We start from the raw sequence: 15,031 nt of genomic DNA, 5'->3' as shown, positions 1-15,031 counted from the left end.
GAAAGAGCAGAGCTGCAGGGGGGCAGAGCTGGAGGAGGAAGATGGGATGGACTGAAGAGGTCAATGCCCCTGTCTCCTGACTGCTAAACACCGCACTCATCTACCCAGGGGACCACATTCACCAAACCCAGGTCTGCAGCACAATGCATGTGCCCCATGAGTCAGCGTGGATCAGGGCACGTTCCCTCTGAGCCAAGAGCACGTCTGCTCCATGCTGCTTCTGAGCAGCAGCACAGCTCGTGAGCAGCAGCACAGCTCCGTAGCTGGAGATGCTGCACGTGCAGCCCAGCCCAGATGGAGAAGAGCAAACACAAGGCTTCTGACACCCGTCCCTGCAGATCCACCCTCCATGTGTCACCAATGATGACATGCCTTGGGTTCATCTCAGTCCTCAGGGCCACATCCTACCAGCTGACAGCTCCCACAGCCCCCATATTTCTCAAATGAAATAGTCTTAAACTACGCAGGGGTAAAAACAGAGAGAAATTTTTGTTTGGAATACAGGCAGGTCAATGATTATGCAGTGCTAAAAATGCAGCTATTATGCAATTAACACAATGGCATGTGGCCAAAATGACAGACCAGTGCAGGAAAGACTTCAGAGCATCTGCTCGAGCTGCCAGGGTACCGAGAGATGAGGACGCGGGAGCCTCGCTCCTGCTCCACCCCATCCCAACCCCTGCTGCCTCTGGTAGCCCTAAGCACAAAGTACTGGGAAGAAGAGAAGGTGAGAATGCGAAGGGACTGAATTCCCTCTGTCATTTCATCCCTAAATCCCAGTGTAACAAATTTGCTCTCCAAAGAGCTCAGAGCGATTGCAGACCCCAAGCCATGGGCAGCAGAAGTGACTGCTGCCTGCCCATGCAGTAGGATCACGCCAACTGAAAGTTAAGTTTTGGGTGCCACAGCCAGCATGTTCCCATGCGTCACCGGCCACGGCAAATGGCATCTTCAAAAATGCTAAACCAAAGCTGAGCAGCAAGATGCAGCCTGGAGCAGGGAGAGGAGACCATCACTGTTTTTCCACTCATGGTGAACAAATAAGCTCCTATTTCATCATTAGCACTAAGGGGATGGTTTCATAAATTAGGACAAACAGCATACTTACGTTTCAAATTCGTCAGAGCTGCAAGTATCAAAAAATAGATGTGTTTTAGTAAGAAAAAAATTGGCAAGAGGGGAGTGGGGGGAGAAGGATCAGAGCAATTTTAAAGAAAGAAGGAAAGGAGTTCCCTTGCCCAAGGCTTTCTCTGAACCCATAATAACCCAGCAAACCCAAAATGAGAGATTATGTAAAGTCTGTAATTGAAGGAGCAAAAGCCACAGTTAAAACAATCTAAAAAGGCCAAGCCCTGAGAAAGGCAACTCGAATCCCTTATCTTTCGATGGAAAAGAATGTGCTCCCTGAGATTAATGACGTGTTTACCCAAAAGGAAATCGCCGCCCTTCTGAAGCAGTGAGTGTTTGTTCCTCCCGAGCCCCTGTTTTCTGCTCCAGAGCTGATCTCCCAAACCTCCTTTTTAAAGTCAACACACAATACGGCTTCCTGCCGCCATGGGCTCCGAGGGATCCCACCATTAACCCTCTCCCAAAAAACAGCCTCCACTGCACCTGCCCATCCCAGCCACCGCCAGTGGGGACAAAAACAGGACAAGCACAGAGACAAGCATCACACTGACAGCTGACAGCAACCTTGCTGCAGGGCAATGAATCACCCCAATGCATGACTATTTCTCAGTTGAGCAGATACATTAGCAGGCGTGGAAGCTGACAGTGCTGTCAAGGGGAAGCACTCACTGTCTATTTTCCCATCTTGCTCTCCTCCAAAGCCTCCGGACGCAGCAGGAGACCTCTTCTCAAGTTGCTGGGGGTTTAGCAGTGTGCCCTGCAGCCTGGCCTGATGCAGGATGCTCTTGGAAAGAGGTTTGACACTACTGGTTGGTGCAATGTTCTGCTGTGTTAGAGGAAGCATGGAAGAGCATGGGGTTTGTGCCCTGAAAACCATCAAGAAAGCAAGAAAGCCTAGAGCAGAAGCGCTGGGGGGTAATCCATTTGAGGAAACCTGCAACAAACCTGCTATGGGGCCATCAGTCCTTTGCATACATAACAAATCCAAGTATGCACATCCTCTCCCTCTGCCCGGCTCATCAGGCCTAGAGACCCCGAGAAGGGGACTCATGCCTCGTGGGTGGCTGATCCCCAGTAAATGCATCCACACCCCAACCCCATCCCCTCATGGTCTGGGGACCTCAGAGCATCCTGACCATGAGAGCCATCAGGTCATGAGCATCCTCCTCTCCCTAAAGCCGATGGAACTGCAATAAGGGGTCCTGGCCAACAGCTAAAAATAGCACCAAAGGCAGAATAAACAAAGGGAGCTGCTTGAATCGCTCTCCAATGCTCATATTTAGCTAATGGGGCAATTTTTTTTTGCAGGATGCTGCCACCTCTCCCAAATCGTGAAGCAGCCTACACCCCCCCAGGCTCTCCCCAGCCATGTCCTGGCTTCCGGGACTGGGCTGGGTGGGAGGAAACAGTAACTTCCAAGTGCCTGCTTTATCTCCACCTCAGCTTTTCGAGAGGATGGAGAAGTGGAAAACCACTGGCGTACGCAAGAGGACACACAGAACCTGAAAGCACCCAGATGGGCGGGGCGGCTCCTCATCACAAAAGCACAGTGCCTCAGCCCTGCTTAAATAAAGGAAAACTCAGGAATGCGCCCATGGCAGTAGCTAGTACAGCCCCTTAGCATTTATTCTGTCTGTACAGGTTGGTGGGTTTTAATTATTTTTTTGCAAAAAAAGCCAAAAAATGGATCTTTTCTGCAGGTGGAAAATCTGACATTTCAGTTAGGAGAAAAAAGGAAGCAATTTTAACATGGGTATTTCAACTTCATAAAGTCCACTTATGCTTTATATTAGTTACTGCTAAGCAGCAGACTTGCCGTAACATATAAAATCCTATTTTATTTTCTGATGTGGTATCCGCTACCTGGCTTATTCAGCAGTGTTCAAACCAGCCAGCGGAAATGGTTTTATTCATTACAAAGAGGATGAGAAGTAAAAAGTCCCTTGCTTCACCCTTTTTCTAGGAAAATAGTTTGCATCAATGGGATATTATTATTAATTGGAGAGCGGTATTTCTTAGAAGTCGTGCCCAGAGTCCTTGGTTGTGGGAGGCTCTGCAGAACTTCTCCGATGAAAAACCCCAGCCTTAAGAAATCAAAATTTAGGCTGAGTCAAGGCACAACAATTGGAGGAAAATGAACGGCATTCGAGCGACAGCGGCGATGACACACATCCTTTGGGCTCATTGGCGAGACCTCCTTTCTAACTCAGAGCTGCTCCATGTGTCGCTTGGGACAAAGCCCAATCTCTGTTGATTAAATCCTCACCTTTCCAAAGCAAGCAGTTCACCAAAACGGAACATCATCCACCAGACCCTGCCATAGTCCAAAGAGTCTTCTGCCATCCTCATGAGTAGATAATCCTGTATTTCCAAGTTATGGATATATTATCCAGATGACAGTGGTATTTCAAAAGAAAACCACTCCACTGGTTGATTTTTTGATTCTGTGTCCAAAATGATAGTTGGATTTTGTTTTGGGGAGGTTTTTGTTACCCTCTATACAATGCCCACAGTGACAGCTCCAAGTCTAGTTCCAGACTGCAAATCAAACTGGAAATCAAAGAGTGTTTGATTTTGGAAAGGCTGAGCAAGATGCTGTCACCTAAAAAGGATTTTTTGTTTGCTTGTTTTAAACTATTAATTGAATTCAGTTTAAATCAGAGAATACATTTTCCCTACCAAAATCACATATTTCAATGAATGTATTTCCCCTGTGAGTAGAAAAGTAAACAAGCAAGAACCACTGGACCATCATCCAGGCCAGTGAAGGTACAACCAGACTAAAGTCTCTTACCTACAGCCAAAAAAGGCCAAAAATTGTTAACACAAGGCAGCAGAGACAATGAGCAGTAGATAAGGACCTATGTCCCACGCAAAGTTTTCTCTTTACCCTAGGACAGGAATGCAAGCTAGAAGTGAAGTGGCTGGAGAAAGAATCTACTATCTAGATATTATCTTCATAAATTAAATCCCTAAATAAGGAAAGCTGATTCAGGGCACAGCTGAAGTGTGACTGGAATTAAACACCAGCCTAATGAAAAAAGAGAAGGTAAAAGATCTCCATTTTTTTGAAAGAAATTATGTAGTCCCACCAAAAAAAGAAAAAAAAATCAGTGCAATTAAGTAGAGCTGTCCAGTAAAGCAACAGGCAGAGATGGAGAGATTATGGGATGATATATATCTTCCTCGAGTCAGTCAGTTTTATTAGGTCTCTAGCATTAAACAAGTTGCTGCTGAACAGAGCCTTCACGGAAGCTTTTATGGGGGGAGCAGGTGGGGAAAGCCCACGCGAAAGCAGCGTCTTGCAGGGGACAAAGCCAGCCAAGGTATTTCAGGATTTATTCACAAAGACGAGCTTAGCATCGCCTCACAGAGAAACAGCAAAGAAATTAAAAACCAACCGTGTCCCAAATCTCCAGTATAAATGAAGAGCAGCATTACCTGCTCTTTAAGCAAGTTTAAACCTGTAGCAACCTCAGCAAACCCTCTCTTGCTGCAGGGATGGACCTGGGCCAGCCCTGCCCTGACAGCACCATGCCGGGGCACATTTCAGGGTATTGAATGAGGCCAGGACCCTCCTCCTCCTTGGCAGCATGTGGCGGGGGGCAGCCCACTCCCAAGCCCCATGTGGCCGCTCAGACGGTGCAGCCCAGCAAGAGACGATCGAAGGGGAGAACGGGGGGTTTTCCAAGCAAGGTGGTTCAACACAGAAAGGAAGGACATCGTCTGGTCCCCAAGTCCTCAAGAGACCCAGAGCAGTGGCGCTTGGCTGTAGGAAGGGGATGTTAGCTCAGGATAGCTGCGACTGGAGCAGGGACCCCAGGGATGCAGTGGAGGATCCATCACTGGAGATGCTCCAGAGCAGGTTGGATGCACACAGCATCCCTTGTGCCCGGCGCTCTCCTCCCCTCCTCCTTACCCGCCTCCTCCCACGAGATGCTTCAGGGCAGTGAGCTCAGAAATCCCGCCTGGCCTTGGTGGAGCGGAAGCACAGGGATGCCAGCTCTGGCCCCCCAGGAGCAGCAGCTGTAGCGACACCCCCAGCATCCTCCAGCAGGCAAGGTCACTGTTCTTCAACAAAGTCCTACTGCCAGCTGTCCTCCAGTGAGGAAACACCACGAAAATCTACTGACAAACAGGGCAGCTGAGTGGAAACGAACCACGCAGCAAAGTTACGTGTCAACCTTTTTTTTCTTTTTTCTTTTTTTTTTTTTTTTAAATTAATAAACTGCTTTAACTACCTACTTCAGAGAGCCTGGACAGAGCGGTGTAGCTTTCCTCTCACCATCTAAACAAGGCCCCTAACAATGTTATCACTTTTCAAAACACATCTGTCCCACAGCTCCTAGCCCAGACAATTGGCAGGTAACCAGTTAATAAATGTCTTCGCCAGACTGTTGAATAGGCTGGCCCCAGCTCAAGAGTGATGTCAGGGCCATTCAATGCGCTATAATTGGAAAAACCTGGGGAAAGCAATCCCGTGTTTTTTAATAAATAAAGAGCATATTAGCAGCCTCCTGCTTTTATTCACCATGGTGTCTACCTTGTTCGGTAGCAAAGTGGGATTTTTTTTTCTGCTGCTGCTCACTCAGTGATTTCTACTTGGAATTTGATGCCAGTTTCCAGATGTGTCTCAGGCCAGGAAGTCGGCAATCAGCCTGGATAAAGCCTCTGGGATTAGCTGCAGATCATCTTTTGACACAAACATCCTTCCTGCACCCTCTCTTATGAAATTGGGGCACACCCCTCGTGCCCAAAAATAAAATAAAACAACTCAGAGACAAGCAAAAGCCCTCGATTAGGATGCTTTGATCACTTTCATATTAAATAAGTGGGAATATATTTAATTAATTCAGTCCATCAAAGCCCCTGAGGCAACGCTTGAGGGATCTTTACAACACCAGAGTGTTTATATGCGCAAATCACGTTAACAATTGCAGGTTCCCCTTCTGCTGGAGCAGCCCCAGGCGAAGCTCCTCTTGCGCAGCTCTTCACCAGCAGTACCCACTGGAGAGCATCAGCTCCCCTGGCTGAGCTGCAGGATGCCCCAGGGGGATGAATCCTCCAAAGGACTCTCCCTCAGCAGAAGTGAGGATGATAAATGAGTTTTCTGGGCTCAGTGTGAGCAGCTTTGGGAAGCTAAAGCCCAAGCGGGTGACATGAAGGATGTGGTTTGCACAGAAAACAATCCCAAGCAGAAGCACTCTGACAGCAATGAGCCTTTCAAACCTCCCTGTGTCCCTGAGAAATGAAACACCCAAATTTTCCATCTGGGGGGAGAGGGGCTGCCCCCACGCAGCCAGGCTCCACACTCCCCCCAGCCACATGGTACCGCCTGCTGCAGGATGGGGGTGCCCCAGCCCAAGGGGACCCAATTACTGAATTCCCAACAAAATCATAGAATCATGGAATGGTTTGGGTTGGAAGGGAACTTAGAGATCATCGAGTCCCCACCCCCCTGCCATGGGCAGGGACACCTCCCACTAGCCCAGGTTGCTCAAAGCCTCATCCAGCCTGGCCTTGAACACCTCCAGGGATGGGGCATCCACAGCTTCTCTGGGCAGCCTGTGCCAGTGCCTCACCACCCTCACAGGAAAAAATGTCGTCCTAATATCTGATCTAAATCTACCCTATTTCAGCTTAAAATCATTTTCCCTCTCCAGCTTTCATTTATTTATTTCCCCCCCCCCCAGGCATTTAAGAGGCTGTTGTCAGCCCCCTTTTGCTCATGTTGCAGTTCCTTTCATCTCCCCAACAAAGCACAACCAAATTAACACCAGCTCTCCACCCAGCATCCCCCCCCTCGATGCACTCCCACAGCCGCTCTGCTTTAACCGGGCACCTGAGAGCCGCTGCCAAAACAGGAAAGCAGGCGCCTAATTGCAAGGGAGTATTTGGGAGTCACCCTACACAAAAATTAGCAGAGATATGCTAGGAAAATAAAAGTGTGGGCATCAACTGTGGGCTTATCTTCTTTTTCCATGACTCTAATGTTCAGGATGTGAAGAGGCCAAAAAGTTTCACATACTGTTCTGAGAAGCTGGTCATGGAGAGGAGCATCCTCTCCTTTACAGTCACTGCTCCCCTCAAAATAACCCAGGCTGATTTTGAGGTAGGGACCTCCAGAATTAAAATGCAAACATATGCAAGCTAATAAAACCCTGCACTGCTACTGTGCAGTTGTGTAGCGAGTGCTGGGTCTTGGTGATGGGTTGAGAAGTCGAGCGCTGACGGATTTCAGTTCACCTGTTTTAGATTTGGTAAAAACAGCAGTGTGCCCAGGAAGAGAAAAATGCATGTTTTCCATCCGGAGGAAGGAGCATGGGGGGGTGGGAGGTGGGACTGAATTTTAAGGTGAAGAGTTGGAGACAGCTGGATGAGACTGGTTTTCAGACAGCACAGGGAGCCCCTCTTCTTGCTGCCCATCCCTGGCCCAGACCCCAGCCTGGGACTGTGACCCGTCCCTGGGGGAAAGCGCACACCCAAGCCAAGGGGAGGATTTAGGATTAACTCCAAAAAATCAGCCAGTCCCACCCCAGCCTACAGGCAGCCTGCGGAAAGGAGCAGAAGCCCTCGGGGCTGGGCAGAGGGATGCTGCAGCCTGGCAGGGACCCCACAGGCAGGCAGGGCAGCCAGACCCCACAGGCCTGCAGTCACAGAGGGGACGGCAGCATCGGGACCAGCAACCCAGAGCCCTCCCTGTGTCTGGAGCTGCTCAGCTCCTCCAGCCCCTGCTCTGGGTTGCAGGAGCCCGGTCAGCTCTGGGAGCAGGAGCAAGCCACAGCAAGAGAGAGGAAAAAAAAAGGAGGAAAAAAAAAATGAGAAAAAGCAGCGGGAAGCCCTGCTGAGAAGCCCCCTTTTGTGTAAGCACACTCCATCCTCCAACTAAAAATAAAGGGAAACCACAGGAAGGGAGTGAGTGCTTGGACAATATCCGATTTGGTGTGTGCCTGGGTGGTGTGAGCTGCGGGAACAGGGAGAAGAGCCGGGGACTCCACCCAGCCCAACCACACAAAGGCAGACGTTTAAGACCTTCAAGATGGACAGGCATTTATTTAAATCCAAATAACTGCTGCTTGGCAGATGTGCAGTCCTTTGGTATGTGCACAGCATTTGGAAACATTAAGCGAGGGAAAAGGCAGCCGTGGCAGGAGCAGGAAAGGCAGGGTGATCGCACAAGCCCCGTTTCACAGGTTTGGAGGCCAAGAACTGATGCTGCAAGCTGAGACCCCATTAACCTGACATAAAAGAAGGAAACAACCCAGGCAAGATGTCAGCTGAAATCTTTCCAGTTTACAGGTCTGTCCCCAAAAATTACCTCTCCCAGGCTCTCCCTGCACACTGCCTTCACATCTCAGTCACTGTTGCAGACAAAGAACCAAACCCAAAACAACTGCACACCCATAAAGGCTGCGGAGAGATGATCAGTTGGCTGCCTACCCCAAAGGGGTCTGAAATGGTTCCCCAGGTGCTGGGCTCAGAGGCACCACACCCCACCACTGCCATCAGTCGAGGACAGAGCTTCACCAACACCTGCACGTCCCACCCGCAGCCTCCTCGCAGGAGGGATGCTTTGCTGACGGGTGCAATGGCACCCAAGGGACAAGCATCCATCCATGCAGTACAGAAAGCATGCAAGACTGAGCCAGGAGGCTTCCTGAAGCCCAGTGTTCACCGTTGGTGCTGACACACCACTCAGAGGCCTTCTGGGGAAATGCAGGACTTGGGAGGAACCAACCGCTCAGCCTGGCTAGAAACAGTTCTCTCAGATGGAAGCGGTCTGTAAAAGCAGAGACACCCACAGCCGTCCCCAGCCAGCCCTACGGCGGCAGGTCCCATCACACAGGCAGTGTTGCTCTGGGGTACAGGCGTTTGGGGCTTGGATCTGGTCACCATCAGCCTGATGTCCTTCCACACACTGGAAACCCTCCTCTCTTTAGACAGCCAGGGCTAAACTGCAGCATTTGTGATACTCAGCCGCTCCGTTTCGCCTCCTTTCTCTATTTCATGTCAGAAGAAAATGACATAGTGCTCGGCAGTGGAGGAAATCAAAAACAACTAAATTGAACCCTACTTGAGCACGTTTCCTGCCAATGTTTGTATTCCTCTAACTCTCTCCTCCTGGTCCCATGTTCACTTTCCTACTACCAGCTCTCACCCCAAGCACTCATTTTCTTTCTGCTATTAGAAAGGTCTCTAGGTCTGTATTAAAGGTCTCCTCTGAGCACAACCGAAATGCAAACCCTCCCCCGTTTCCTTTAGAAAACAACTTCCTATGAAACACAGCTGTTTGGAGCAGGTCAGTTGCTTTCTCTGCAAAATCCACCACACCGAGCACAACTGTCCTCGCTTTGTTCTCATTTGCAAGTGTCTGCTGAGCCTTTTCCCAGCTTTCATTTGGGGCATTTCTTACATGCTAAATAGAACATGCAAACACCTTTGCCTGGCTCTGTGGCTGAATCCCAACTGTAAACCAAAACTGAAGATCTTTCCTTTAAACCAACTTTAGCAGTTGGCTTGCAACCCCCTAAGGTGCTGCTGGACACAGGGGAAGCCAAGAAAAAGGTGACACCTTCTGTTTACTCAGCTAATTACACTTTGTTACTGCAGGAGTGGCTGTTGCAGCACTCAGGGACCCCTTCCACTGCAATTCCCCACATCTTGAGGTGTGTTTCCTGCAAACACCTCTCGGGGATGAGGATGGAGGGAGGGGAAGGTGGGCTCGTGGTGCAAGCGGGGCTGCAGGTGGGAGCCCCCCAACCTCCGCCTTGCCCGAGCTGGAGCCACTGCTACAGGCTGAAGTCAGGATGGGGAAGGTTAATGAGGAAAGCTTGCACCCACAGTTCCTTGAAACCCCAGCAGACACCTGCTCCAGCCCACCCAGCTCCCCAGCATGGCCCTGGCAGCACATCCTGCAGTGTCCAGCCCAGGCCAGCACTGGTGGCACAGCTCACCACAGCCAGGGCCTGAGTGACCTCCCTAACACAAAGTCACAATCCTCTGTTTTCATGGGCACAATGCTCAATGTGGAGTTAGGCAGCAGAAGGCTACAACGAGTGAGTGCAAACGCAGCCGCTCTCTGTTGTCAGAAAACCTCCAAGTGCAGTACAGGTGTAGCAAGCGCACAGATAGAGAGCTTGATTCCTGAGGTTAAACACCTAAATTCATAAGGTAGCTTCAGCCATGCTCTGGAAATATATACTCCTTGCAAAATTACAGGTTGCCTCTAAAAGATTGGTACCAAAGGACAGGGTCACCTCTGGAAGCGCTGAACTCCACCTCTGCCCAGTGGTGTAACCTCACGAAGACACCCAAGGAGAACACCCCGGGGGACTAACGCCTCCTGACCCCAGCATGATGAACACCCAGTTTTACCTGGATCAAGGTGTGTAAAGGACCCGATGACAAAGTCCAGTGTGGAGACAGCCAGGAGGAAGAGCAGCAGGAGCTGGAGCCTGATGATCCACTTCACCCCGGCCAGGTTGATCCCCAGCAGGCCCAGCAGGACGGCCAGGGAGATCCCGCGCACTGCCCAGATGTTGCTGAGGCTCAGGACGTCCGCAATGGACTCTGCGAAGCCGGTGACGTACATGGCACCTGCAACGCACTGAAGGACAGGGCTCTGTGAGCAGCCCGTGGGAGAACAAGGGATCCCCACCCACAGCCCCCATGCTGGGCTGGGAGGGGGGGTTTCTGTTCAGACAGACAGACGTTTGTTGACAATATAATCTTTAATGTCACTCTGGTCTAGAGGGACTGAAACTTTTTGCTGTAAGAGTGCAGTGCCAGGGCAGCGTACCTCCTGCCCGGGCAAACGGAGAAGGCTGGGCACTAGGGCCAGCAGCCCAGCAACTTTCCATGGACTTTAAAATTTACCCTCCATTAACGCTCCAGGAGAAACCACACTGGTTTCTCTGAGGGAGAAAAGGATAAGTCAACCTCTACTTCTCTTCCCTTCTTCTGTTTCTCTGAAAGAAAGGGTCCCAGTTCAACACCTGCCTGTAGGACAGCAGTTTGCGTCCCCTTTCATTGCCTCCCAGGGGTTATTTTTAACTCGGTGTTTAGTTTGGATGTAAAGTCTGATGTTTCACCGGCTCCCCATCTCGTTGCTGGAACGGAGCCTGCACTTTTGAGGAGAGCACATTGTGCAAGCCGTGCCCCCCGAGCTCCTGGGAAAGCTGCTTGTTTGCCTTGCTGCGGGGCAGGGGACATGCTCTGCCCGGGACATCTGCAGCACACGTTCAGGTCTCAAACCCCACTGCAGGGCAGCAGTCCTTAATACCAGGACATTTCCCTCCAGAGGTTCCCACTAGCTGACATTTCAGCAACAACCCTTTCCAGTGCACGGCATCCCCAGCAAACCCAGTCGGGGCACAGAGCAGCGTGACAGCACGGGCACTGTGACCTTGGGTCTTGCGATCCCACTATCCCCATCCATGGATGAGGGGTGTTCAGCACAGCTCCCACACGAGTGGAAGGGAGAAAACCCCTGCCCAAGCCAGCAGGAGTCAGAGCAGACCCCTTCTTCACTGCAGATCCCCCTCGGACTGACCCAGCACTGCTCCACCGAGGTTGTTCAAGACAACCTGACCCACACCCAGGAGCTGCAGGTTGATCCATGGTTTTCGGCAAGCAAGGTGCACGGGATTCACCTGCTCAGACTCCTACACCTACAACATGGAGATCCTGGAGGATTCACTTCCATCCTAGGCAGACACCTAGCACAGATCGGGTGAACTACACCCTGAAAGTCCCTCTTACTCCTCGCTGGTGGCCCCACCACGAACATCTCCACCAGAGAAGCCTCAGACTCTGCAAGGTAGTCCCCAAAGAAGTGGATATATTTTTGGTTACTCGTGTTTACCATGGCCTACACCACAGAGCGGACCGCACACATCCTACGTGGGTGCTCTCTCCAGAAAACAGGTCCTTCCTGAGCTGGCAGAGGACAACACCCCGCACCGGCACAGCTCTGCTTGGGGCACCCACAAAAACTGCACCTGAGACCTGAAGCCAAAAAAACCCCGAAACAGAATCTAACTCCGATAAACGCATTAAAACTGGGTGCAGTTCCTGTCTCTCGCATGAGGAAAAGCCCTGCAGACAGAAGGCAGTATCACCTAACCCCAGCGCCCTGTACCTGCCCAACATCAGGTTTTGAAGAAGTTTTCTTAACTAAACAAATAAATTTTCTTTCCTTTCACACCAAGGACAACAATGTGCAAGGACACCCTGAAGGGAGCAGAGCCTCTGCCAGTCTCAGCACCGCCAGCCTCCTTGAAGCCTTTCCTCTGGTGGACCACGAACATCACCAGCAGAAGGGAGGAACACAATTGATTTTCAACACCCATATGAGCATGGCCCCTATCTTTGCTTTGCGGATTTTAGGGCTGGACCCTGGCAAACCTCTGCTTGCACGGACAGGTCTTACTGCAAACCACTCCAGGAAAGGACACTGCTGAGAAAAGCACCAAACCCCAGCCTCACGGTTAGAGCTGCAGTGACCAAACATGCGTCGGTCTCCGCAGGACCTAGTAAACGTGTGCTGCATCATTTAGGGCAATCTGATTAAGCGTCTCTGGAGCATCCCAGAACAGAAAAGCCCAACTGGGTCTGGGCTCCCCTTGGCTGATGCAGCAGGAGCCCATCTCTGCAGCAGCCCCAGGGCACTGAGCCACCTCCCATCTCCCAAAGCATCAGCAGGAGGCCCAGTCTATCCCCACTTGCCCCAGAGCACGGAATGGGGAATACCTCCATTTCTGGCCGGACTGGACTCATGACAGAGGTTACAGTGCTCTGTGAGCATCTCATAGTGGGGGAGCAGCCTGCAGCTGGGGCAAAGCACATTGGGAGGAGAGGAGAGGGAGAGGAGAAGGAGAGGAGAGGGAGAGGAGAGGGAGAGGAGAGAGGCATCAGCTTTCAGGAGCAGGAAAAGCGTTCCTAAGCAAGCTGCCAGCTCCCACCCCGCAGCCCCCCCACGCACACGGGATGCCTAGGCAGGGGCCAGGGCTGCTGCAGGCCAGCTTTTACGACCCTCAGGACAGGCTGCAAACTGATCGCTTTCCCAGACGGGGTCCGCTCGGAAAGCGAGAGTGGAAAATCTGACAGGAAGGATTCTCATGTGTGGCCCATTTCCATATCTTGGCTTGTAACTGCCTTCAGTTTGTATTTTATGGACACTTGCTTTTAATCTGGAGTGAAGGGAGAAGAGGGGATTATTTTTGGTTTGGGGGTTTTTTTAAGGGTTTTTTGGAGATTGCTGCAAGCCACTCTTTTAAAAACAAACCTCAATAAAAAAGCTTCTCAGCTCACCACATTTTATACTGTTCATAACATCTTTATGGGGGGAGGGGGTTAAGTCACTGCAGGTTTAAGAGATTACTTTCCATTCTTTATGTTTACTACTGGTGTATTTCGGTGCTTCATCACCATGACAGCTCCTTGGGGCCTTTCAGAAAACCCAGAACTGCAACTTTTGGATGTCAAGAAGTTAATTAGCTGTGGCTCTTACTGCTGCTCAGCTCTCCTCCCATACCAGCCCCACTTCTGCTGGCTCCCACAGAGAAGCAGACAAGGCTTGCCCGGTCCCCAAGGGCATGGGGAGCACACCAAGGCCACCCCACCAACCTGCAGCCGTTCACCAGTGGCCACCCCAGCCTCTCCTGCTTCAGCTTAAGCCAAGTCTCTTGCCAGCAAGGGCATGTCCTGGCAACAGGGGTAATTTAGGACAGGAGGGCATGTCCTGCATGGTTGGCTTGTTCACACACCCAGTTCCTCCACCATTGTGACCCACACCGGGGGGTGTACTGCTGTGCACAGGCTTGTTCTTGGGGAGCAGAGCGGGGCTGAACGCTCCCCGTGGTGCTCTCCCGTGCTGTCCAGCACACTGGAGCATTACTCAGATTTTACCTGGAGCATTACTTCCTGCAGCAGGAAAGCACAAGATTAACACCTGCATTGCAAAGTTTCTAAATTTTCTTTAAATAACTTTTTTTTTTAATTACCTGGCCAAAAATATAAAGGAGGCCAATGGTCCCCCCTACTCGACCTCCAAGGACAGTAGAAATCATGGAGTAGACTCCTCCACTTCCGATGCTGCACTTCTCACACACCCCAATTCCAGATAAGACTGTCACCAGGGCAACCAGGATGACAAAGGACACCAGAAACATGCCCATTACAATGCCAGTGTTTCCCTGGAATGGAAAAAAAAAAATCAAATGAAAATGAACTCATACCAACTCTGTTGAGACAGAAAAGGGACCCACCTGCCTCTAGTCACTAGCGATCAACGAATCTGGAGTCATAACAGATTAAAAGAAAAACACACACATCCCCCCTACTTATCTAACCAACATAATTGATTGCCAAATTTACAGTTCCTATTAGCATCCCTTTGAAGAAGACCTGCCTCATCCTGGGGCTGGACAGACCTTTGCATGAGCAGGTTCTACTCTGTCACCAGGCTCCTGCTTGAGTCACTGATTTTGTTCTCTGGTTTAAAATGAGGTGAAACAACGATCCAGCCACCATGGGCAAGGGATAACTACCTATTTGCGTGTTTTAGAATTACTTGCTTGGAAAAAAAAAAAAAAGCCACTTTCATAACAAAAAGTAATTTCAAAATTTAACCTCTGGGGTTTGCGGCAGTCGATTTAATAACAGCATCAAGCTCACGTTTTAATTTTTCAGAACATTTACCTTTAAAAGCTCTGATCCTCCCAAACAATGAGATACCAAAGAACAAAACCCCAAAGGCAACCCGGCGTGGAAGATAAATCACACTCCCATATGCCAGCGCAGGGGGGCCTTATCTGCAGGATGTACATGAGTGGCAGGTGGCTCTCCTGCTCCCGGTGCTCGGGGGGAGATTTGTGCAGAGGATTCAGCCCCACTGACAAAA

General features: G+C 50.5%; 1 protein-coding gene across 1 annotated transcript in view; it reads right to left on the bottom strand.

Annotated features, from left to right (window-relative positions):
- SLC12A8 (solute carrier family 12, member 8) overlaps positions 1-15,031 on the bottom strand; it is a gene marked incomplete at its 3' end in the record, with an annotated part of 41,805 nt that overhangs the window by 23,682 nt on the left and 3,092 nt on the right. The window contains exons 3-4 of the mRNA XM_010086318.1: positions 14,133-14,324; positions 10,504-10,735 (exon numbers count right to left, since the gene is read on the bottom strand). Coding sequence (XP_010084620.1) covers positions 10,504-10,735; positions 14,133-14,324 — 424 coding nt within the window. The remainder of the gene's footprint in view (positions 1-10,503; positions 10,736-14,132; positions 14,325-15,031) is intronic.

Source organism: Pterocles gutturalis, unplaced genomic scaffold (assembly GCF_000699245.1).
Source record: "Pterocles gutturalis isolate BGI_N339 unplaced genomic scaffold, ASM69924v1 scaffold7941, whole genome shotgun sequence".
Lineage (NCBI taxonomy): Eukaryota > Metazoa > Chordata > Aves > Pterocliformes > Pteroclidae > Pterocles > Pterocles gutturalis.
This window is presented reverse-complemented; position numbering and strand designations above follow the sequence as displayed.